Raw genomic sequence first — 23,957 nt, 5'->3', positions numbered from 1 at the left:
AATAGTTTATTTAAAAAAAAAATACCTAAACCCTCACCTTGAAGGGTATTTACAGCAGCTTTGTAATTGCATAGGTTAATATTACAGCTTTGACAGCCCTTAACGAAAGGAAAGAGACAGCCTACCAAACTATTTGTTGATACCCTAAGCGATCACACTGCTTTGGAAGTTGCTACTAAGCTCTACACTAGAAATTTGCAGGTCTTGATAATTTTTATGGAAGTCTTCAGGAAGCTCAAGGCTCATTTAGGTTCCCTGCTACAGCATATATGCAGACAAAGTGACAACAGTCATGTTCAGTGACAGCCAGAGGAACACAACTGCCCAATCCCATCTCTTTGAAGGAGAAAGTAAAAATGCAAGGGCATGGCTGCAGCTACTCAACGTATTTAGTGCTTCTCTGACATGCTGGGGTGTTAACTGATGAACTCCTCTGGCCTTTTCCTCGCTTAGCTCTAATGCTTTAGAACAGCATTTTTTGCTGAGTGGTGTGTACCGAGGTGGAAAGGGGAAAGCAGGAATAGGTCTAGGTCTTGGTTCCTTCAAGAGAAGGAGTGGTTCCCCCACTGTGAATGCAATACTGTATTTTAAAAGCCTCATTTGGAGAATATTTGGAAAAGAGTGATGACATTTTAGGAGGGTTACTGAAGTAGCGGGTTCAGAAAACACATACCTAAAAAACGTCAACTAAGAAAAAGGTAAGAGGGAACGTCCTGCCCGTTACTGGCTCGATTGCTTTATTCTTCAAGCAGCATTCCTGGTGAAGCTGTAAGGTTCTAGTCCTTACATCTTATTTACAGGGTAAAAGCTGACAACGCAACTCAAGCTGAAGTCTTTGGCGCTTCTTAAATTACAGAGCAGACTCCATTCTCACATCCTATGACAATGAATAACAGTGTAATAGTGGGTTTAGTTCTCCTAGCAGAGTTGAAAGTACTAGAACATTTTCCAGCTTCAATACTGAAAACTGTATTTCTGGGTCAAATTATTACTCCTCAGAGTTTTCAACTATATCTGTAAAAAATTGCAAATAAGTACAAGTTTCGTTACACTGACCAAGTCCGTGTCCATATCCTTACTCGCATACTATGATGAATTTACTCCTCCGAAAAATTCAAGCCCAAAAGATGGGGTTTTCTACAAAAGATATCATTATTATTTACATTATCATCCCAGAAAGAAAATAGGCTTTTGGAAGTTTTAGAAAGAACTTGCAGTTTCAGGCAGTACTTCAGAATATTAGACACTCTAGCCTAATGCATCAAGCAACGCAACACCCAGATTTTACCAAGCTTGGTGCCACTGCAAAAAAAAACCCAAAAACAAACCAAAAACATTTCACAGAAGTGAAAACTGAAGGCAAGCCACCATTTACAGAGAAATGTTACACAGAGAATGCCTCGCAAACTGCTTCCCATTTTCTTCACTAACTTTCATGTTTCTCTCTTGCACAGCGAGCCAGAAATCACTTAGTTCTTCTTGATGGTGCAGTGCTTTTGAATGGATCAAATTCATCCTGAAATTTATAAACAGACATGCATTACTAGAACTAGCATGCATTGAGTCACAGAAAGTCAAATCACCTTTAGATTAAACTCGAAAACCTGGTCACATTATTCCATGTTTTCTGACAGACCGATTTTTGTTGGTTTTGATATGGAAGAGATTATCCATGGATTTAAAAGTCCAGATCATAAATATGCAGATCATAAATAAATACACTGAGTTTAAGTCAATATGATCAGAACAGCTACTTTGAAACAAGGAACAATCTATATTTTAGGTGTGACCTAGGAAAATTTTATCATTATGAGCAGCACATAACCTCCATGAAGTTATGTCTACACACGTATCACTCATCCTGATTTACTGAGATTTGCATGAATCGAAAATACTGTTTCTTTTTGCATGTTCAAGCAAACACGTAGTTTTGTATTTCAGGTACAAGGAGAAGAGATGGCATAGTGGAAAGAAGGAACAAGAATGTAACTTGTAATTTTCTCTGAAGCTGCTGACGTCTGACATCATTAAGGCGAGGACCCTGACCAGTCACGGCAGTCTGCCAGCCTGTGAAAACAAACTGCAGAGCCCTCGACAGTATAATGTGTATTCTACTCAGTGGAAAACTGCATAAAGTTCTTCTTTTTTAATTATGGAAGAAACCACTTCCTGGAAGTTCAAATATAGACTGCAAGTATAGACACCTTAAACTTGAAAATAGTGGTTTAATTTTTTTTTAAGTGTAATTACATAATTTGCAACAATAAAACAATAAAGTACCCTGGGAAATAGCCATTTTTAAATGCAATAAACCAAAATTCTTCCTTTTTACAAGAACAAAATACATTAAAAAATGAAAGGACATAACACTAGAAGAGATTATGATTACTTTCTTCCCCAGGCAAAAATAATCTATTCCACACATTTCAGGAATGACAATTAATTGATTAAAAATTGAAGGGAAAAAGGACTGGATATTTTCCTGAGGTCTCTTCTATCCTTATACTGATTATGTAGATATTCTAATTAAAGCTGGTTGCAATAATCTAGCCCTGTTAGTGGGAAAAAAAAACAAAACAACTAACTCTGAAATGCTTTATTCAAATAGCTGTAAAACAGTAAGTTGCAGAAACTTACCCACAGTAAAAGAAAAAAAGACCACTATATACCATACCTCATCTGACTCAAAATCAACTCCTCTAGACGTTTGGCTTTGCGAACCTCTTTTATTACGAGAAGATGTAGTTGACAACCTTGAAACATACAAAGAGGAAAAAAGGCATCAGCATGTTCTCAACTACCAGACATTCTAACAACTTGCCCTTCAACTTAGATTTGGACCACCAATACAGAGATCAAGAATGAACATAAATAACAATAAGTAGAATGATTCAAATTCTCAAACTAACATATTAATTCCATATCAAGTCATAGAATCATAGAATGGTTAGGGTTGGAAGGGACCTCAAAGACCACCTAGTTCCAACCTCCCTGCTATGGGCAGGGACACCCTTCACTACACCAGGCTGCCCAAAGCCTCATCCAACCTGGCCTTGAACACTTCCAGGGATGGGGCATCCACAGCTTCTCTGGGCAACCTGTTCCAGTGCCTCACCACCCTCAGAGTGAAAAATTTCTTCCTTATATCTAATCTAAATCTACCTTCTTTCGGTTTAAAGCCATTAATTCTAAAGCTCTGACTTAGCTTATCTCAATCAGTAGACCAATTTATTGTTATAGAAAGATCCTGCACATTAATAGGTAAAAATTTATATAAATTCTCTAAGTAGTGTTATGACTTTCTTAAAAATCTGTTTTTTCAGGTAGTGGATCAGTACCCTCGACTGTTGACTGCAAATCAGAAATAAGGCAGTCATGGTAGTGTTCATGAAGTAAACATACTGACCTTTGATTTACTTTGGAAGAAGGAATAATAGAAATGTCTTCTAGATCTGAGTCATCATCTATAATATCCTGAAAAAATTATATAATTTATAACGCTTTATCACAGGATTTATTCTTACACAGATACAGTGCATAATACTACAGTACTATAGCATAGAGCCTTTGGGGTTTTTTTCTAGCTATATACCTACTTAGTTATAATATACACTTAACAGGGCTCCAGGCTGGAACTGTACAATGTGCAAATACAGCACAAGTTTTGCTCTTCAGATCTTTGATCTTACAGAAACCTCCCAAATACTCACGTATATACACTCTGTATCTCAGACTACAGTCACAAATAAAACACGGTCTTTGTTTTTCTCAGACAAACCCCATACCAAAAAAAAGGTACAAAGGGTCTCCAAATTAACACACAGAAACTTACTGCTGGACTTGATAGCTCAGGAGCATCTGCTGGTTTAGGCTAATGTTTTCACCACATATTTATTTTTCAAATCAGAAGACAGCAAAACGCAGTGCAACTTCACTCATGCGAGGTGCTTCTTACCTCAGAGTAAGGTTTAGATGAATTCAAGGAGGCATCTGGTTTCAAAGACCTAAAGGCTAAGATAAAACAAATGTAGTGTTTTTAAAGTGCTCACACAAATAAAATGCAAACAATGTTGTATCATTCTTTTTATTTAAGACCTGCTTAGCATGCATTTCCTCTGCAAAATACTCTGTAAAACAAACAAGGAAAACCCCCCAAACCCAAACATAAATTAAGCCTTTGCTAGAGTATGACAACCCAGAGATCTGCAGCAGCAGGTTCTTTCCAGTCTGGCTGAAAAACCTTCAGTAGCTTTGGTTAAGAGGAAGAAAAAAAAATATTACTATAATTGATATTCCTGTGTGTCTAACACTTCAGACCATCAACACATCTGCTATAATTGATTTCTCTGCAGTATTTTAGGTCATTTGCTGACCAATTTAAAATTTAGATGATTTGCTGATTAATTTAAAACTCACTCTACCTTTGGGTATTTTTGTGGGATTCATGTATAGATTTGTGAGCACTATTTTTCTTCCTTTAGTACTCAGATTACCTGTGCAGCTTAAATCACAGATGAGTGTGTCTTCACGAGTGAAAACTGGCATTTCTAAAACTTGCTACAATGCAAAACTAAACAGATTTGCATTAAAGCTTACTAACTCGTAAACATCAGTCAAGTTTAAACATTTTGTCCACTGAGGAATATTCTGCATAAAATAGATGCTATTAAGTCACATTCCTTCTATGCCTATTCCTTAAGGAACTGCATACTGTAAGATGCTCCACCATTAGAATTGTTCAAGGACAGGCTGGATGAGGCTTTGAGCAACCTGATCTAGTGGAAGGTGTCCCTGCCCATGGCAGGGGAGTTGGAACTAGATTATCTTTAAGGTCCTTCCAATCCAAACCATTCTGTCATTCTCTATTTCTAGTTCTAGTCAGAAGTTCCTGACACGTTTCATTTTACCCCAGGAGAGCAGGATATCACTACTTTTTTCCCCCTCCACCTTTCTCTCATCACTGTTAGTTATTCTATTTCATTAGAACCAAAAGCATCTCTCACAGCTGAATTGGACTAATAGAAATACAGGCAATTAAGGCACTTCATTAAATAAACACCTTCATGACAACTTGAGAGAGCAGATTAGAATAATAGACAGATCAAAGGCCTACCATCCATGATAGACATATTCTTGGCAGGCACAGATACAGGCTTGTAGGTTCTGCTGCTAGTAGTTGACTCTTGGCTAGTGCTTCCTATAGGGATAATAAACAATACACAAGTCTGTTCAGCAGGTTTTTGTTTTGCTTTGTCTTTTTCCCCCTGTAGTCTATCATTACTGAGTGGGAAGTCACTTAAAAACCTACGTTCCTCTTTACTCCTTCACTTTCTTCCTTGAATTGAAGCCCTCTTCACATGGAGGTGAACTGCTCTGGGTTAAGCGTTCAAAGCTCCGGAGACACGGCCTCTTTAACACACATGCTCCTGCTCTGATGGGATCGCAGCAGTGTCAGAGCACATGCTCACAGAACCAGTTTAAAGGCACTAACCAAATCAGTCCTAAGATGACTGCCTTTGTTTCAACTCATCCTGCTCTTAGACCTTTGGGTATACTACTGAGACAACTCAAAGGAGAATATTACTACAAGGCCCCACCTTTTCTTTTTTACATATATTTACATATAATGGAAGTACTGCTATCACTGTAAAGTGCACAATCACACATAACCAAGGAGCCATTTAATTAATTTTGCTTTAGAAACACTCCTCATTTTCTCACTCACTAGAAACAATGAAGTCTCTTGTAAATTGCACTAGGATAGAGACAATCTGTACCTCCTCTCTATACTGATCAAATGCACTACCATTAGCAGTACCAAAGGTTTATCCTTGCACTTCGTTGCACAGAACTTCCCAATAACCCATCTTTTAAGATTCTAATACATTTCCATAGATGGGAAGCAAGATATTTTTCTTTTAATTAACCTGTGAAAAAGTCACAACTTAAGCTTTGTAAGGCTTAAGTCAGCTGTATCTAATATGATACCAAAAACATTTGTGAAGAATATTTTTCCAGTAGGAATTCTTAAGCAACAAATTTCCACTTGATGGAAACATCAGAATAGAGTCCCTTTTTAAAGAAAAAATAAAAAGCCAGTAATTGCACTTACCTCTTCCCCTTCGAGATGAACCTCTTGCTGTTGAATTTTGTCCTCTTGCACCCCTTGCACCACCTCTTGCCCGACCCCTCCCTCGGCTCACTGTTACAGGAAGGCTATCATCTGAATCACCAGTGCCTCTCATCGATGTATCCATGAGTTCTTCATCACTGGAGGCTGCGACAAGAACTGCATCCTCAGATCTGTGGGCTCTAGCCCTGGTCATTGCCTGAAATGGAACAATAAGTGCTACAGGAAAAAGAATCTTAAATGATGGAATGCACCATTGTTAAATCCTAGTTGTGATACATAGTTCTAAACCATGGAGGCTTAGAAGACCCAAATCCACAGCGTTACAGAAGGCAAGGAAGTCTGTCAAAAAGCAGGGACAGTATTTAGTCTATTTAATTTAAACATGTATATACAAAGTTAGCTAAGCTCTCGTAACAGAACGGAGCTAGTCAATATGATACATTGCCAGTGGAGTCTGGTGAACAGTTCAGGCCAGCCTATGTCAGCTGTGTACATCTGCTCAGAAGCAGCACCCTCTGGGCTCCATTGACTTGATCTTCATTGACGACAGTGGGTGCTTAAGACAACTAGTTCACGTGAAGATATCTCTGATTAGAAGAACCGAATCTACCCCAGGTGTCCCTTTTCTCAAAATTTCATTCCAGTCTCACATAGCTTGCAAAGACAAAGGAGCAGCAATGCTGTCAGTGGCTGGCAATTCTCTTTGGAAAGACATATGCAATCGAGATACAAATCTCTGGGAGATCTAAGACTCTAAGATGACTGATGATGACAACAGTACCTAAAGGTTTACCAATAATACCAATTTGTTCCAGTAACATCAGTCAGTATAGCCCACCCACACAACCACTGGTGATGGGATCACAAATAGTTTAAGATGATAGATCTCTGAAGTTCACCTGCCTGGTCTAACCTCAGCTCAAGGCAAGAACAATTGAACATTCAGGTTCACAAATTTGCACAAGAAAGATTTGCACAAGGCAGATTTAAAAAAAGACTTACTAATCTTCCCTAGGCAGACAGGCACTTTTTGGCAAGGACAATGTTGAAGTATTGCTAAGTGACTTCATTCATACGCAGAAGTCACCATTCTGTTCTTCAGCCTATGTTCAAAATTAAAAGGAGTTACCTCACGAACTTCCTCATCCTCCTCTTCGGTATTCTTTTTTCTACTCTCCCTGAATTTTCGTACCTGAAGAAAAGAAGAGTTCCCATCAAAATAACAGTTCATTTCATACAATAATCAAAACACAAGGACTGAGGTGTCTTGATCACTGAATTACTAAGACAAGCTCATGTGAGGGGCAAAGAAGAGTGCAAGAATAACTGAACAGTTTGTTTAGAGCTTTTTCATGCTGTCCTACAGTTTAACGATCTCACATTCTATTAATAACAGAGCTACATCTGTTAATAGAGAAAAAAGCTTGGGACATGATGAAAAGCAGGAGATATTATGTTCAAGAGAAAGAAAGTATATGTAATTTGACAATAAGGGACAATGAAATATGAGTAAGTGGAAGAGAAGGGGTAGACATGAAGAAACAAGATAGAGCAATATATTTATAACTAGAAAGCTGAACTTGTCAAGTATGGAAAAAGATATGATGGGTGAGAGGGAGATAAAACATTAGTCTGAAAGACAAACAAAAAAACTCCCAGAAGTGGCACAGAAAGCCTACAGGCACTGATTGTTTCTAGTCTCTTTCAACCCCTCAAGAATTAATGCAATCAGCAGGAAAACAGGTAGGTGCAACCTTGCTCCCCCCACCAAAATATTCTTTACACTGTGCACAGTTAAGCTGCAGAACAACTTGTCATACAATGCTTGAATATTAGAAATGACTACATGGGCTCATGTGGAAGCTCAACAAGCTGACAGAGAAGTCTATTAAGGGTTACTAGATACACATAAACCAGGTTTGTCTCCGGGACGCTCTGAGCTGCAGGCAGCTAGAAGCTATTAAAGCACCTGAAGGATAAGTTCCCTTTATGCTTGCCCTGCTCCTGTACTCTTCCCTAAGTCAATCTGAAAAAGCTAAGAAGAGATCACACCTACCATCTTTCTCACAGTAGAGAGATGGATATAAATATAGTTCTACATATATTAGAGTGACAGATCTTTTCTATGCATGCGTGAGCAAATAAAGTGACAATCAGAGTAAGCATACCTAAGCCCCATTTTGAATACAAGCTTTTAAACTACGTATTTGAAACTTCATCACCATATTTATTAATTCCAGAAAACGACTAGAGGTTGAGTGTTGCACATGCTCCACACAGAGGCAAATCTATTAAACCAGGTTTGAGCACTAGTTTTTCTACTGTCTGCCTTGACCTCTGCTAAGGAATTAACATTAACAGAATATTACCTCCTCGTCTATTTTTTCTTCCTCTGCATCAGTGCGACGCTCCTTAAGGAACCTCTGTGTTTTTTCTAGTTGAAATTTCACCAACTCTTCTATGGCATCTTTTTCCTCTTTGTCCACAAACTCCTGCACTGCTTCTCCCATTCCTCTTTCAGTTAGAAGTGAAAGCTGTACTTTCTTTATAATTAGGGAAAACATTTTGTTAAGAAGCATCTATCATCAAAGAAAGTGAGTAACATTCCTGCTGTTTCAGATAAATTTGGTTCCAAAACCAGTAACATGCACTGAACATTTCGATCAGAGAAAAGCACAGCAATAAGCAAACATGCTACTCATAATATAGTTACAACCCTCTTGCTACTACCATGTTACACCTACTTAACAAGAGTATTTTCCAGACTCAAAGAAAAGAGTTTCATAAACCATAAAGAAACTACAGTGCTAGTCATATCTAAAACAATTTGACTGAAACGTATTGCTGAGAGAGGAAAGGTTAACTTTATTTCCTAGTTTCCTTTTTAAATTAAAGATCAACTTGCAGAGACATAAAAATGCTATTAAAAATAGGCCCTGAATTATGACAAATGCTAAACTATTTAGTTTTACTGTAAAATTCCAACATTAAAAAATGGCAGTTACAGAGCACAGTAAATTATTGTAATGAAGCATCAAGACCTATTAAGCAGAAGTCTACTCTATTGAAAAGCAATTCTGTAATTACCAATAGTTCTCACATGTTCACCAACTGACATGATATTCATCAAGATTTTCCACATTAAGATATTAAGATGCTACTGGTGGTGTTTCGCAGCCATTCTCTTCTCTACCCTCCTTCCCAATACAGTAAGAAGTGACATTCTGAGAATGAAACTCCCATATGGATAGTAATGTTTAAACAGCAGCTTCTTTTGTCTGGAAACTGTAGCACAAATAACTTCTTGGTAATAAGTATTATACACGCTTATTAACGATTTTTGATCCTTCCCGGTGTCCTTTAGGAATTGTTTTAAGGGTTGCATCAGAAGCATAAAACCTTCCCTGAAATAATGCTGCACAGAGGAATAAATTTTACGTTCATGTTGGCTTTCAGCAATTAAGTTTTCTTCCAAAGGTAAAAAAAAATAAAAGGCTTGGTAAAGAGACAAATAGCAGTGATTTCAATTCCCAGGCCTCATCTTACCAGCAACACTGGAACTGAAAAGAGTCTGGTACTTGTTTGCGAGATACTTTTGGTCTAACGTTTTCTGAATGTCCAACTGCAGCCCTGTGCCACCTCAGGGTCCAAGGACTCTCTTAAGAGTTTCCCTACTCAGACAAGAGCAGGTGTCTAGCAGATCCTGAAGCACAATCTTAACACAAAGATTAAGACCTCTATCACCATTTTGGGGCACCATATGCTTTTCCCCCAGCTCTTTCTTTTATTGTCTGTCTTAACTTAACATGTATTATCCCCCTACTGCAAGCCTTCCCAGAACATCAATGGACTCTTTCAAGTCTTTACAGATGTTAAGCAGCAGGCCTCAAAGTCAGGGACCAGTAACTGAGCTGTTTATAAAAAAACATACAAACAAGATGGGAAGATGGTGTAACAAAGACAATTTTGCAGAATAAGAGAGGAAAAGACATTAAAAGCAAAATTTATTTTTCATAGAATAATACAATGCCCTGTCTTTGACAGTTTAAATGGCTTTAAACTGAAAGTGGGCAGATTTAGATTAGATCTAAGGAAGAAATTTTTCACTCTGAGGGTGGTGACGCACTGGAACAGGTTGCCCAGAGAAGTTGTGGATGCCCCATCCCTGGAAGTGTTCAAGGCCAGGTTGGATGAGGCTTTGGGCAACCTGGTGTAGTGGAGGATTTCCCTGCCCGTGGCAGGGGGGTTGGAACTAGATGATCTTTGAGGTCCCTTCCAACCCAAACCATTCTATGATTCTATACCCCTCCCTATGGGTTTTAGGAGCAACACACATTTGAAGAAGTACCTACACTGACCTAGTCACCCTGGGCATGATTTAAGTCATCCTAACACTGACACCTAACACATGTCTAAGGTTAGGCAAGATGATATGATTTGGGGAGGTCTTTACCTCGGTAATCCTTGGTCTAGTTACTTTCCATAAAGCATGTTCTGAAGTAGCTTCTGAAAGTTATGCTTGATCATCAAGCATTTGGGCATCTGACTCACTGATTATTATTTACCTCTGAGATGTTACTGTCCTGGTGTTGGGAAAGGGAAATAAATCAGGTTTGATGAAAGGGTGGGGAGGAAGCCAGCTATTGGGGGGCTCTCCTCCTTCTCCAAGCTCTCTTTAAATACAATGTGGAATTGTGCTATGTCTGAGGACACAAACATACTGCAAAGTAACAAGTTACTTGAAGCCAGCTGGTAACAGTAAATGGTACAGTCTCATATTGACCCTACAGTAAATTAAGGCAGCTTCTCACTCAGAGCATGCTGCTTCACATTTTCCTCCTGTAAGAACATGACACATCGTTTAGTACAGGGCAGACACTGCAAGTTCACATGAAGTTATCATACTGTTCTCAGACCAGCATGTGTTCACATACCCCAGACAACCTATATACAAGTGTTACTTGTTAACCTAAGATCTATACTTCATACAGAAATTCACATACAGTTCTATAGGAAATAAATTCACTTGCTGAATGTCAGAGTCTTTTCAGGGCACGCTACTACCACTAAGAAAGCAAAACCGGTAAAAAGATTATATTCCATTAAAAGAAAAAAAAAAAAAAATCGTAAAAGGTAGAAAGATACCTTCTCTGCTGTCTGAAAATACTGCTTTACGAGGTCTTCCACCCTCAGTGTCATCCCCTCAGAAACAGGTCTGCTAACCAGTTTTCCAAAATTAATATCACTGTCTGGAACAGAAAAGCACAGTGGCACTGTCACTCACGTTTGCAGCTTTTAATTATTATCACTCCACTGACAGTAACAGGAAAAAAGGTTAATATAGGCCTCTTAAGAACTATGGTCCCTTTTACATGTAAAGGTTTTTTGTTCCAACTGTAGAGTGTATTGTCTGGAAACACAGGTAAACATAACATATGCAATAACTGCACGAGACAATTCCACTTCCAGCAGATACAAAGCGTTCTTCTAACTACTAAATGTCTGGAATTATAAATTGAACACTATATCCAGAAGGTTATTATAATTGACCTCTAGAGGATCACAAATGGAAGAAAATCAAAGGACCCATCGAAGCACAAGAGTTTTTTTTATAAGTAACTCTGTTAGTAGAGAAGAAATTTTCCTTCAAAGCATGCTGACTGAGCAGCCTGGTGTAGTGGAAGGTGTCCCTGCCCATGGCAGGGGAGTTGGAACTAGATGATCTTTGAGGTCCCTTCCAACCCGAACCATTCTATGATTTTCAGTAGAAAAATGTTCATAGCTCATTAAGGCTGCCCCCCATTCTTGGGCAGCAAGGTAGGAATGACAGAAGAATGAACGGGATAATCAACTGAGGTTACCATACACCACACAAAGTAATATAAAGTGACTACAGACTGCTGCTAGACATTTGCCACATGCAAGCACAAAACATCGTTTTGCTAGCCTTGCTATGTAAGCAGCTATGACAAAAGAAACAACAACAGCTGAACTCGTGAGGTCTTAACATCACCTGTAGAGAACCACAGCATTACATGCACATGGACGGAAAATTCGGACTGCTTTATTAGCCACCTGCCTTGCATTAGAGGATATCTAACTAAGTAATGCAAAGAACCATGGTATTCTTTTTATGTTCCCTTCCTGAAGCTGAGATGCACATTAAGTAGGAAAATCAAAATGTATTGACAAAACATGGTGACAGATGTAGCAGCTATCTTGTATTCCAAAAACGTTAATGAGATTCTGCAACTATTGGAAAAAAAAACAACAAAGCAAAATAAAATAAGATCAATACAGCATAATTTAAAAAGTCTCAATAAAAGCAGTTTTTATGTATGAAACATGATGTTTTGAACTTTATAAAACTGACAGTGTAATCAAAAACTGTCACTGGAGTACTTACAATGCACTACTGTGAAACATTAACAGTTCTTTAGCACAGTATGTTCTTGTGCAAGCTGTGTCTTCATTAGTGACTATTACAGATCCAGTGTTTGGGCAACATCTATTAACCATTATTAAAAATTCTAGGCACAGTGAGAAAAGCTACAACAGTAACAGCTATTATTTGTTTTGCACAAATGCTTGAATAGAGACATACCTGGAACAGACTAAAAAGCCAAGAGCACCTCATACACATGATTAATTAGGGCTAACAAAGTGCTGTTGTACATTTGGACCACCTTTTTTTTTTTTAAATGTACAAACATCTCTCAAGCCCATCCCCTCCATTAGTATTTTAGGTATAAACCTACCTTTTGAATTAATATAAATGAAATAATTAATTACTTCAGCAATAAAATTAAAAAAAATAAAGGGAAAAAGCACAACACCCACCTCTTTTGCTGCAGAGCACCCAAAACAACCATCTCATTCTGAGAAGTCCCAGAGTGAAATGTTTAATGTCTGTCAGGGTAATTATAGAATCATGGAGTAACTCACTCAGGTACAGAGCTATATGTATTACTATAAGCAGCTCAGCAAGGTTTGAGGCCAAAGAAAAAGGAACTAGAACTATTTATGAATAATTGTCAGAAGATGCTGTGCTGAACATCAAGACTTTAGACAAAGCCAGAAATAGAACAGAAATATTTGGGCAATATTTACACTTAAATGAGACTATGCATCCTTACTTCTCCTAGAAGACATTAGATGGCAGATGCTAAGCCTTTGCAAGCGCCAGGTAACAAAATAAAGGAAGATAAATGAAAACCAAAGCAAGCCAATGATTCTTTCCCTTATAATTACCATTTTTCTCTTTTTGTTCACGATGTCTGAAAAAGTGTATGATGTCTTTTGGGTTAGCCACCCTATCCATGTACTTCTGGCTAAAACGATGGACACTGAACGGTTCGAAGCCACCTGTATAATCAACCTAAGACAGGGAAGGACAAACTTAAATACGAAACAAACAGAAACAGAGAAGCCACACAAATCAAGACGACTTTGTTACCCTTCAAAGGAAAAATTAAATAAGTCAATCTAAAGTTAATGCTTTACCATACTATGCAGAACAGTTAATAGATAATAATAGATAATAATAATATTAGCAGAATAGGTAGTAACAGCCCAGATATGTAATTGTTCCTAACTTGTTTCATTTACTAGTTTTCAGGAAAGTTTCTATAAATTAGCTAGGAACAAACATAGGATAATATGACTTAAAACTTCTCTGTAGATAGCCACTTTTCATCCCCTTACTCAGACCAGAAGTGAAGTACACATGACCAGCCTCATCCTTTACCACAGAATGCTGGTTATACCACAGGTAAACAGAATCATGGCACGAAAGTGATTTATATTTGCCTGTACACAGTTAAGAAATTTTATATATTATGTGCTTATACATAAAGTATGACTTTGCTTTGAAACTTTTTGCAGTGATCTTTCAAAACAAAGCAATCCAAACTAAACAACTTCTTACTCGTAATCTTATGAGAGGCTTCTCTGGCTGGCGTGGATTTCCCAAGCGTTCTCTTTCTGCATTGTCCAGCATCAATTCAACCTATGAAGAAGAATAAGAAATTCAGTTCCACTTTATTCTCTTACAGATGCCTGAACTCTTCAAGTATAACTTAAAACACATCCAGCTGCAGGAGGAATGTATAAAAATAAATAATTCTAGGATGTGCTTTCATTCCTGAACACACATATGTACTGGTGTCCAGCCAAAAGCCGTAAGAATGAATAAGAAAAAAGTCACAACGAAAAGCTTAGCTTTCAGATGCAGCACAGTCCAGCAGTATCTGTATCACTGATCACTCACACTACTTTACTTTACAGCCACTATCCTTTGCTAAATTTCTGGTTCCAGGGAAAAGCAGGAAGAGACTTATATAGACCTAAGAAGCAAGCGCAATTAATAACCCTGCTTAGTTACTTCTGACGCTTCACGCTGCGCAGCCCCGCTCTCAGGGCTTAGGTCCATGGATCTGCGCTGGTTCCGAAGTGCACATCCAACACTGCCCCACTCTTAGGCGGGAGTTTTTGTACAAAGATGATATGGACCCCCATAAAGCAGTTCCAGTCTACTTTAACAGGTCACCCCAGTCAAGGAATCTGGAAGCCAAGGTTGCAGTGAACGTCATGGAATTAGCTTTCTATGGAAACACTGCCTAAGTCCGTCTCAAATAATACAGGGCAAGACACAAGATTTCTCATTTTCCAGTCTCAAAACCAGTCACAGATCCCATTCCCTGTCCATACACTGTTATCCATATACTTAGCATTGCAAGTTACCTTTTCCATGCAGAATGCTTGTATTGCCTGAGTTACTTTAGGATTGTCGGGATTAAAAAGATCTGCATGATCTGCTAGAACAATATCTTCCATGTAGAAAGTTCGCACTGTCTCTAGAGCAATCTTCTGCATTTTCATTTTTTTCCCTTTAACGTGCAGCAAACCAACGTGTCTAGAAGGAGAAAAGTAACTTACTAGAAGACAAACTCAACAGAACTATGGTATAAATATTTGTTTTAAATTCATGTTTACTTTTCAGGGACAAAAGTTTAAAAGCTATAGGAAATTCTTGGATCTGTACTTCTGGGTTGGCTCTGGCAATCTTCAGTTCTGTTATATTTAGATTGTGGTTGTTCCATACACAAGCATGTGTACACAGTTCTTTGTATTCCAGTTTATCAGGATGTAACTCCTCTTAGACAAGTTCCATTTGGTTCAAATGTTAGGTTCAATCCTAAGTAAAACTGCAGTTATTCTAGCCACTGGTTCCATCTACTTATCTGTTATGTCACACTCTGATGCTAATCCACGTTATAACAAGCCCTTTCATACTCAATAGAAGTATTTTTCCTTTCTCAACACATGAGACATAAGGCAAGGGACAAACAAGAACAAAAAAGAAAAGATCACGTACTTCTTCACAGCTTCTCCGGGAGACAGAGATGTCACCACTGAACTTCCTGGCTGAGAAACATAGAAACGTTGCAGTTCGTTTTGGGTTGGAGCTATTTTGCACTCATGTTCATGACCCCACACAACAAGATTGATAAAGTCATCTAAAAACTGCTCTGGAATATAGTTGGTGGCTCCATGTTTGCTCCTGTACAAGAAAAGAGAAAATAATTAGAACGTGTACAGTCATGCGTGCACAAGGGGGGAGTGAAGAAGGAGAAAAATCGCGTGATTTGAAGTGACACAGGAACTCTAGCAAAAATATCTGACTTACATTTCACATCAGGGACTCGTAACATTTATTGCTTATGCAACTGTTCAAAGTGTTTGGTTAAACAGAAAGGGAACTTACACAGACCGAAGTCATAAAGATGCTTAACTTAGGGAGGGAAAAGTTTTCAGTAGCGTTTGTGTTCTGAATGAAGCTCATTCTGTTCTGCTCCCCTCCTTTTCTTTGGACCTGCCTTTTCTTCTCACTTGGCTGCAAGACTTTCAGGTTTTCTCCATATGAATGCATTTATAGCGCCTCATAGGCTTTTTCCTTTAACATTTCTTTTAAATGGTGGGGTAAAAAAAGGCTGAATTAAACATACATGGGACACATCACTCTCCATCCATGTCCAGAAGACGGAGGCAATGGAGGAGGAGCGAGCTGCTTCAGCCTACTAGACAAAGATCAGTACACAGGGTTATCTCAGCTATATTTGTTTACTTCTGCCTCACTGTTACTTGCACGTGACGATTGCACTCTTATTCAGGAAAAACTATTAGAAAGGATTTGGAAAAGAACTCTGCCTATTCCCACTAACACAGCTTGGAGAAGCGTGTGGGCAGGAAGAACACATGCTGCCTATCCTCTCTTCAAGAGAAACTGTGAAGTACAGCAGTGCAAGTGCAAGACACGGCACTTGCCAAATTAGGTTCAAACACGCACAGAAAACGCAATATGAAGTTCAATGCTCTTTCAGCTCTAGCATGCAGACTTAATTATATGCACATTAGACTACAAACCCTCCACTGCCCCCAACTATGAAAGTTAGAGAATTAATCTTAATTAATCTGAATTAATCTTATTTAAACTCTTTTCCTTTATGATTCTTCTGTAAGATCAACTGTAAAACAATGCTTTTGTTTGGGAAGATCTGGAGAAACCAGCTACTCACAAGAATTACCAAGTGGCGTAGCTGGCTTCCTCACCTATCCTTTTCAAAGCAGTTTAATGAAGTAACACAGAAAGTTTAAAAGTCATCATAATTCATTCAATACTGTTACCTATTTTGATGAATCACAAACAAGTTAAACCAACTATCTTCATCTTCCTTTGGTCTCAGCATGGTTACTTGTTTATTGACAAACATACGATACAACCTCTCATCTGGAATAGCTCCTGGAGCGGACAAAATAAAACATCAAAACATTTTTGTGTGGTAAACCAACTCTTTATTTTATAGCATTTTTATTAGCAACTCTATTAAAAAGAGTAACTTTATGGCTAGGTCAGATCTTCATTTTCACAACCTAAGGAATCTGAGGCATCATTATGAATTCAAAGGAATTAAAGTATAAATTGGTTGGTTTATTAGATAGGCTTCAGAAAATAAGGCATTCTAACATGCAATCTACCTTTAAATAAGTCTGTGCATTCCCACACAGTAGGAAAAGGTCTGCAGTACTTCCAAACTGGTTCTCACTGACTATTTCCTTGATGATTTTAACAAAGGGAGAAAATACAAACACTCATACTCAGTGTTTATGAAGCATTTCCATAAAATCCCATCAGGAGTTTACATCTTTCTTACATGAACAAGTGATTTCTAAATCAGAGAAAGTCAAGAGGGTATATAATCCTGGCACAACCTCAAAGAAACACCTCATGAACATATTCATGCAGCAACACCCACACTTTAGAAAGTTGTTGCATTTCCCAGTAGCGATTTTGGGAATTAGAAAATTAAATGCTTTTTAAAAACTTTTATATTATGGTATTAGAATCCTCACTACTAACCCTTAGAACATCTAACAAACTCTCAAAGTATCTCATTAAACACATGGAATCACGGCCAACTGCAACTTAATTTATAGCTATAAAAGTTGCTTGGAAATAAGTGGTTTAGCATTCATGACTGGACATAAAAAGAGGGAAAAATTGAAGATCTTAACAGTTAACTTCTCTAGACAGCAGTCAAACATAACCTACCTAAGTAAGAAGCGGGGGTAGAAGGGAAGGTGGAGGAGAAAACCGAAAGGGAAAAACTGAAGTTAAAAACCCAGCACAGAACATCTGTAAAACATGAAACTCTTCATAAGCTTCTCTAAAGAAACTAAGGTTACTTGTGACAGATGTTACTTACGAAACACTTCAGACAAACATGCCAGAGACTAGGTTTCTGCTCAGTTTATGCTTTTAAACATAACTAGAATGGCATGTTCAACTCTGGAGTCCCCAACACAAGAAGGACATGGAACTGCTGGAGCAGGTCCAGAGGAGGGCCACAAAGATGATCCGAGGGCTGGAGCACCTCTCCTATGAAGACAGGCTGAGAGAGTTGGCGCTGTTCAGCCTGGAAAAGAGAAGGCTCCGGGGTGATCTTATTGCAGCCTTCCAGTACTTAAAGGGGGCCTACAGGAAAGCTGGAGAGGGACTTTTTACAAGTGCGTGTAGTGATAAGACAAGGGGAAATGGCTTTAAACTGAAAGAGGGCAGATTTAGATTAGATCTAAGGAAGAAATTTTTCACTCAGAGGGTGGTGACACACTGGAACAGGTTGCCCAGAGAAGTTGTGGATGCCCCATCCCTGGAAGTGTTCAAGGCCAGGTTGGATGAGGCTTTGGGCAACCTGGTGTAGTGCAGGGTGTCCCTGCCCATGGCAGGGCGGTTGGAACTAGATGATCCGTGAGGTCCCTTCCAGCTCAAACCATTCTATGATTTTATGTGAACAGACAGTGTTTAAGTTTTACCTAAACAGGAGGAAGCAAGCTTAGTATACCCCAGTGAGAAATTAAGAGATACACTGATACTATCTATGGCTAACTTAAGTAGCAGACCAATAAAAGTACAGAAATAAAGTTATTTAAGGCTTTATTTAAAAATTTTAGAAAAGCAAAGAGAAAAAGCTATCTGTCAGGCAGTGACAAGGCAGCAGGAGGAGAAACCCGATATTCTGCAGAACATCCAAACTGTTAAGAGGCACTACAAGTGGCAGGGACCTGTAAAAACGGGGTCACAAACCCAAGAGATTACTGTTGCAAAGTCAGAAAATAACGACACAGCGCACGTGCTTTTCCAAACAACTGTCGCAGAATTGATATGCTTTAATTTAGCATCACTCAGGCCTTCGTGTTTGTTGCAGCACCATCTACTTGTTCCAACTTCATTTAGACCTGTTGAGCTTCAGTAATACATGAACAGTCTGGCCACAGTCTGGCAGATTAATACTTACCCAAGCCATACAGAGCAATTTTTGTTCTACCTTTACGCAATAAGACAGGACTAATATCTATTTTCTCCACGGAAGCTGAACGTCCAAAGTGATTCAACAATCCTGCACAGCTTAAAATATCCAACGCACATAGTGCATCTGCCTGTAGAAAATATTAAGGAACAAATATAAAAACTTTGAACACGAACATTTAGTCTTTAAAGTCTAAGTAAAACAGTCTCAAAAGAGAGAGCGAATATCTTTCCTTAAGTAACTTCTGCAGTTGAAAAACCCTGCCACACATATTGGCTTTTTTTTAGTGCTCACAGGTACAGAAGAAAATCCCTTTTCCTTACAAGTTTTGCTTCATTTTAATATGAAATTAAACATTAGATCATTCAGAAAAAAAATAAACAAACCAATCTGAACAGCCAAAGCCTTTAAACTACTACAGAAAATTATCTGATTAAGCTAACTGCTTCATAGTAGGTCCAAAATTAAACTTCTGTTGTTGAAAACACTCATCTCCATGATACACTGCTATTTGTTACAAAATGCAAAATTACACACGCTTTGTGCTTTCTAAACGTCCTTTTCCTGCTTACTTTTCATTGTTGATTTTTAAACTGGCATTTTATCATTATTACATTATCTTCCTTGAAAATATAAAATACATATCAATCGTATATCCACAACTCAAAGTACTACAATTCTCCTTCTTTAAGAAAAAAGCTTTCGGTCTCTGTAGGCAGAACTTGTTTTAGAAACTTTTGGAAAGGCTGTCATTTCTTGGCATGAGAAGTGATTCTGTTCTCAATGACAGAAATATATGTAAACAAAGAAATTAAACATAGTTCATGTGAATCTCTTAATTTCTTTCCACTCACTTTTTTAATGTCACACTTCAACTTGCTGTCACTAATTAAAAGAATCCATAAAGCTACACAAAATATTTACATGAAGAGTGGAGCAACTGACTAAAACCAGCCTGTTCCCCAAGAACTGTATGTCTATACAAGCCCCTATTTCTATATTATTTTTGTATTATAACAGTACAGTACAATTATGATAATAATTACCCCTGTGGGATCATCATGATTGCCATGAATACTAAAAATCGGAATAGAAATGTTGAGATTTCCATCCTGATAATTCACCCATGGAAACCTGAATAAGAAGAGGGAAAAAAATTTATCAACTATACCCACAAATTTGTGGACAACTGCCAGCATTCTCTTCAAATTAATGTAATCCCAAATACACCATGACAGAAACACGAATGAGCTCTAAGTGGCTATGAATAAGCTTAAGCTGCACAGCAGAAGAAGATTCTTACTCATGGACTGGAATGGCAATTCCCACTGGGAACAGGGTAGCAAAAAGTTCCTCCAAGCCTATGAAAAGAACTGTACAACATGTTGTGTGGTACGTGCAAGAGCAGCAGACTGGGCGCCAAGAAGGACTGTCATGGTTTAACCTCAGCTGGCAGCCAAGCGCCACCCAGCCGCTCGCTCGCTCCCCTCCGTGGGATGGGGGAGAGAATCAGAACAGTAAAAGTGAGAAAACTCGTGGGTTGAGATAAAGACAGTTCAACAGAGAAAGGAAAAGCCACGGACGCAAGCAAAGCACAACAAGGAATTCCTTCACTGCTTCCCATGGGCCGGCAGGTGTTCAGCCATCTCCAGGAAAGCAGGGCTCCATCGTGCGTAACAGTGACTTGGGAAGACAAACGCCCCTCAACATTCCCCCTTCCTTCTTCTTCCCCCGGCTTTACATGCTGAGCATGACGTCATATGGTATGAAATATCCCTTTGGTCAGTTGGGGTCAGCTGTCCCAGCTCTGTCCCCTCCCAACTCCTTGTGCACCCCCAGCCTACTGGCTGATGGGGTGGGGTGAGGAGCAGAAAAGGCCCTGACTCTGTGTGAGCACTGCTCAGCAGCAAGGACAACATCCCTGTGTTATCAACACTGTTGTCAGCACAAATCCAAAACACAGCCCCATACCAGCCATCGGGAAGAAAATTAACTCTACCCCAGCCAAAACCAGCACAACCTGGTTGTTGTAACCTTTGTTTACACACAAAGAACTGCTGATTTTACCAAAGCAATTCATCTAAATTAATTTACTTGCACTGTACTTGGAGGATAGAAACTACATATTACATAAACGTATCAAATGCCACAACACATTCAGAAGTTTCTCAAAAAATTCTGTGCGTTCCTTTGTAGACTTAGATGATAAAAGATGACAAGTGAAGTGATCCTGTAAACTGCCCCACACAAACAGGCCTAAAACTTCAAGGCTCCAGTCACAAAGGGTATAAATCATGAAAATCACAACATCTTCACTCAATATGCAAACCAAACCTTACACCACAATTTATAGGAAAACACTTACTTGCTATAGTGAAAGTTAACTGCCTGATCACTCAAAACTTCAAACTGAACAGGACGATCACCCATGCAGTATTTTCTTAATGACTCCAAACAAGAGTGTATTGTTTTTCTGGAAGGTTTGTTTTCATGAAAAAGGTCCCCACCTAATAAAACAAAGTCCACCTGTATGTAACAAAAAGTTCTATTATTTTAATACAACATTTTGTAATACTTTGAAAGATTTCTGAGCAAATTGTTTAAATCATTTATTCTAAGGAGTTCCACGTATCTCCTCATATCTGGTCTTCTAGGTAAAATGAGTTGGTGCTTGCAGACACTGTATTTAATTTCCTCATGAAACAAACCTGAACTATATTATTCATTAAAACAAAACCAAACCCCAAAAGGCTTATATGTTGAAGAGCTATAGGAGAAAACAACTGACAGTGGTAAAAAAAAACAAAACTGTGAAATGTTTTATTAAGATTGATTCCTGAACATTTTCTTTGACAGGTATGAAGAGATACATTATCTTTTCATTGCCATGATACCCAGTGGAAAGCAATGAGTAGCTATCTCCAGATTACTTTGGGAGTATACTGGTTTCAGTTTCTGTATATATTTAGCTTTTGAAAAAGCATTCAGGGAAAAAAAAAATCATCAAAGTTACAAATAATTTTACTAAGAAACATTCTGTTCTTAAAACCAGAAACAACGCTTTAAAAGCATCTAACTTCTTTTTCCAACTTCTGAGTTGTCTGAAGACTTTGGATCGTTACCCTCACTCTCCCCAGTTATCTTCCCTTCTTGCAGTGACAACCCTCCCTAAACACCACTGGAACTGGCGCAGGCACACTGAAAACACCGGTAACGCAACCAGGGTCATAATCTAGTAAGAATGCTCTCACAAAGGAATAATCATTCCTTTTACTACAACAGAAACGTAATGGCTGCAATAAGTAGTTTAGTTCAGTCATTTAATGTGATATTACCAAAGATTGCACCAGGACCAAGCTTTACAGTTTCTGGCAGGTTGGAACGTATTTTCCACAGTCTCACTCCTTCACTTTCCAAAAAGCAGCACTTACTTCGTTTTTTTGAGCATGGTCCAGAATTTCATTAAAAGTCACAAATGTATCATTGCCACGCACTGGGTCCTTCTCCAAATAGCCAAGGTGAATGTCAGTAGCAATAAGTATTTTAAAGGTATCTTCATCGTCCCTGAATAAGACAGGAAAATTTGCGTTTGAGCGCAATATACTTCAGAATCATAGAATGGTTAGAGTTGGAAGGGATCTCAAAGATCATCTAGTTCCAACCCCCTTTCCATGGCAGGGGCGGGGAAACCCTCCACTACACCAGGTCTGAATTTCAACTCAGACTTCATTAAGGTAAGCTGTTCTGTCCAAAGTCATTAAATAACACAGGAGATTTGTTACAAAACTCCATCAAATTATCATTCCTGTAATGTTCTCAAAACATTTCCATACTTTTGTTGCAAACAGCACTTCACCAACCCAACCAGTTCGAAAATTTGGTTATCACAACCAGTCTGCTCTAGCAGAAGGCTGCAACCAGCTCTCTGAAGTATCTGATGGGAAAATAAAGAATCTTCTGTATGTTTTCTGCCTTTAGAATAGGCTTGGTGAATAAACATTCAATTTCTCTCTTTGCACAGGCAAGCTACCTACATGTGAAAGCAAGTGTGACGGTCCTGAGGGAAAACAGGAATGCTAATCTGAGTTCTTCACTCATCCAAACACACAAGACTTGCTATCTGATACGACAGAAGAACTGGAGCTGTAGACAACAGGAGCTTACTGCGAGTTGATGGCACTCATCCTCGTGCCAGGAATCCTCACAAAAAGGCTCCGGTCACGGTTTGGTCAGTCAGGTCAGGAAGTCAGTTTCTATCTCCACAGACGCCATGTAAAGCCTAAGGGACGAAAACACAAACGAGTTAGAAGGAAGAGCATGGTGAGACAAACGGTTACCCGGTCCGTTACCGGTAATCACTGCCGGCAAAAACACTGCAGAGGAGCAACGATCCGCGCTTGGTTTAACCATTCACAACCGCACACGACGCGCGGCGTTCCCGCGGGGCGCCGACAGCCCCTCACACCGGCCACCCGGGAACGGAGCGCTGCTCCCGGCGCCTCCCTCCCGGGCGCGGCCACCCGGAGGCACGCGAGGAACGTGCGACTTCGCGGGAACGGCGGCGAAACGTGCCTGGGCAGGAGGCCGCCATCGAGCTCAGCACCGGCGCACGCTCAGGGCGGCGGTGACCGGCCCGCTCCCCTCAGGAGCGCGGGGCAGCAGACAGCGCAGCGGAGCGTTGCCCCGCTCTGAGCGGAGGGTGACGGGGGCGGCCACGATCCGTTACCGGGGCCCGCGGCCGAGCAGCAGCCGTCGCCCGGGGCGGGGCGCGGCCCTCACCTACCGCCGCACGCCGTTCCCGGCGCGCCGCTCTCGCGAGAGCCGCCCCGGCGCTCGAAGCGCGCCCACCCGCCGCCTCTCCCGCGCCGCCGCGGTTGAACCGAGCCCGGCAACCGCCGGCGTCACATCCGCTACCGGGCGCGGGCCGGAAGCGCTCGGTGGGCGGGTGGTGGGCGTGC

General features: G+C 39.6%; 1 protein-coding gene across 2 annotated transcripts; it reads right to left on the bottom strand.

The window, feature by feature from the left end:
• Positions 1–50: 50 nt before the first annotated feature.
• MRE11 (MRE11 double strand break repair nuclease) lies at positions 51–23,815 on the bottom strand. Of its 2 annotated transcripts, XM_086614077.1 has the most exons (20): positions 23,783–23,815; positions 23,164–23,278; positions 22,431–22,563; positions 21,365–21,525; positions 20,046–20,133; positions 18,988–19,129; positions 16,820–16,934; positions 15,510–15,695; positions 14,876–15,047; positions 14,061–14,141; positions 13,385–13,511; positions 11,279–11,382; positions 8,503–8,676; positions 7,263–7,325; positions 6,113–6,329; positions 5,114–5,197; positions 3,956–4,011; positions 3,407–3,474; positions 2,675–2,753; positions 51–1,516 (listed from the first exon to the last, which is right to left on the bottom strand). In XM_086614077.1, exons 2-20 carry the CDS (start codon positions 23,181–23,183, stop codon positions 1,466–1,468), a joined length of 2,121 nt encoding a protein of 706 aa, XP_086470203.1. In that variant the 5' UTR covers positions 23,184–23,278; positions 23,783–23,815; the 3' UTR covers positions 51–1,465. The 2 variants fall into 2 exon arrangements, with proteins under 2 accessions (XP_086470203.1, XP_086470210.1); XM_086614084.1 differs by lacking the exon at positions 8,503–8,676.
• Positions 23,816–23,957: the final 142 nt, after the last annotated feature.

Source organism: Tauraco erythrolophus, chromosome 1, assembly GCF_009769465.1.
Source record: "Tauraco erythrolophus isolate bTauEry1 chromosome 1, bTauEry1.pri, whole genome shotgun sequence".
NCBI classification, from domain to species: domain Eukaryota; kingdom Metazoa; phylum Chordata; class Aves; order Musophagiformes; family Musophagidae; genus Tauraco; species Tauraco erythrolophus.
This window is presented reverse-complemented; position numbering and strand designations above follow the sequence as displayed.

Bases quoted from the DNA above. Each gene is read 5' to 3' on its own strand.
- MRE11 (XM_086614077.1), bottom strand. From the start codon at position 23,183: ATGAGTGCCATCAACTCGCA. The intron at 8,677-11,278 runs GTATCTTTCTAC...CTAATTATAAAG, and splicing joins ATTTTCAGACAGCAGAGAAG to AAAGTACAGCTTTCACTTCT. The intron at 1,517-2,674 runs GTATGGTATATA...TATAAATTTCAG, and splicing joins TTGATTTTGAGTCAGATGAG to GATGAATTTGATCCATTCAA.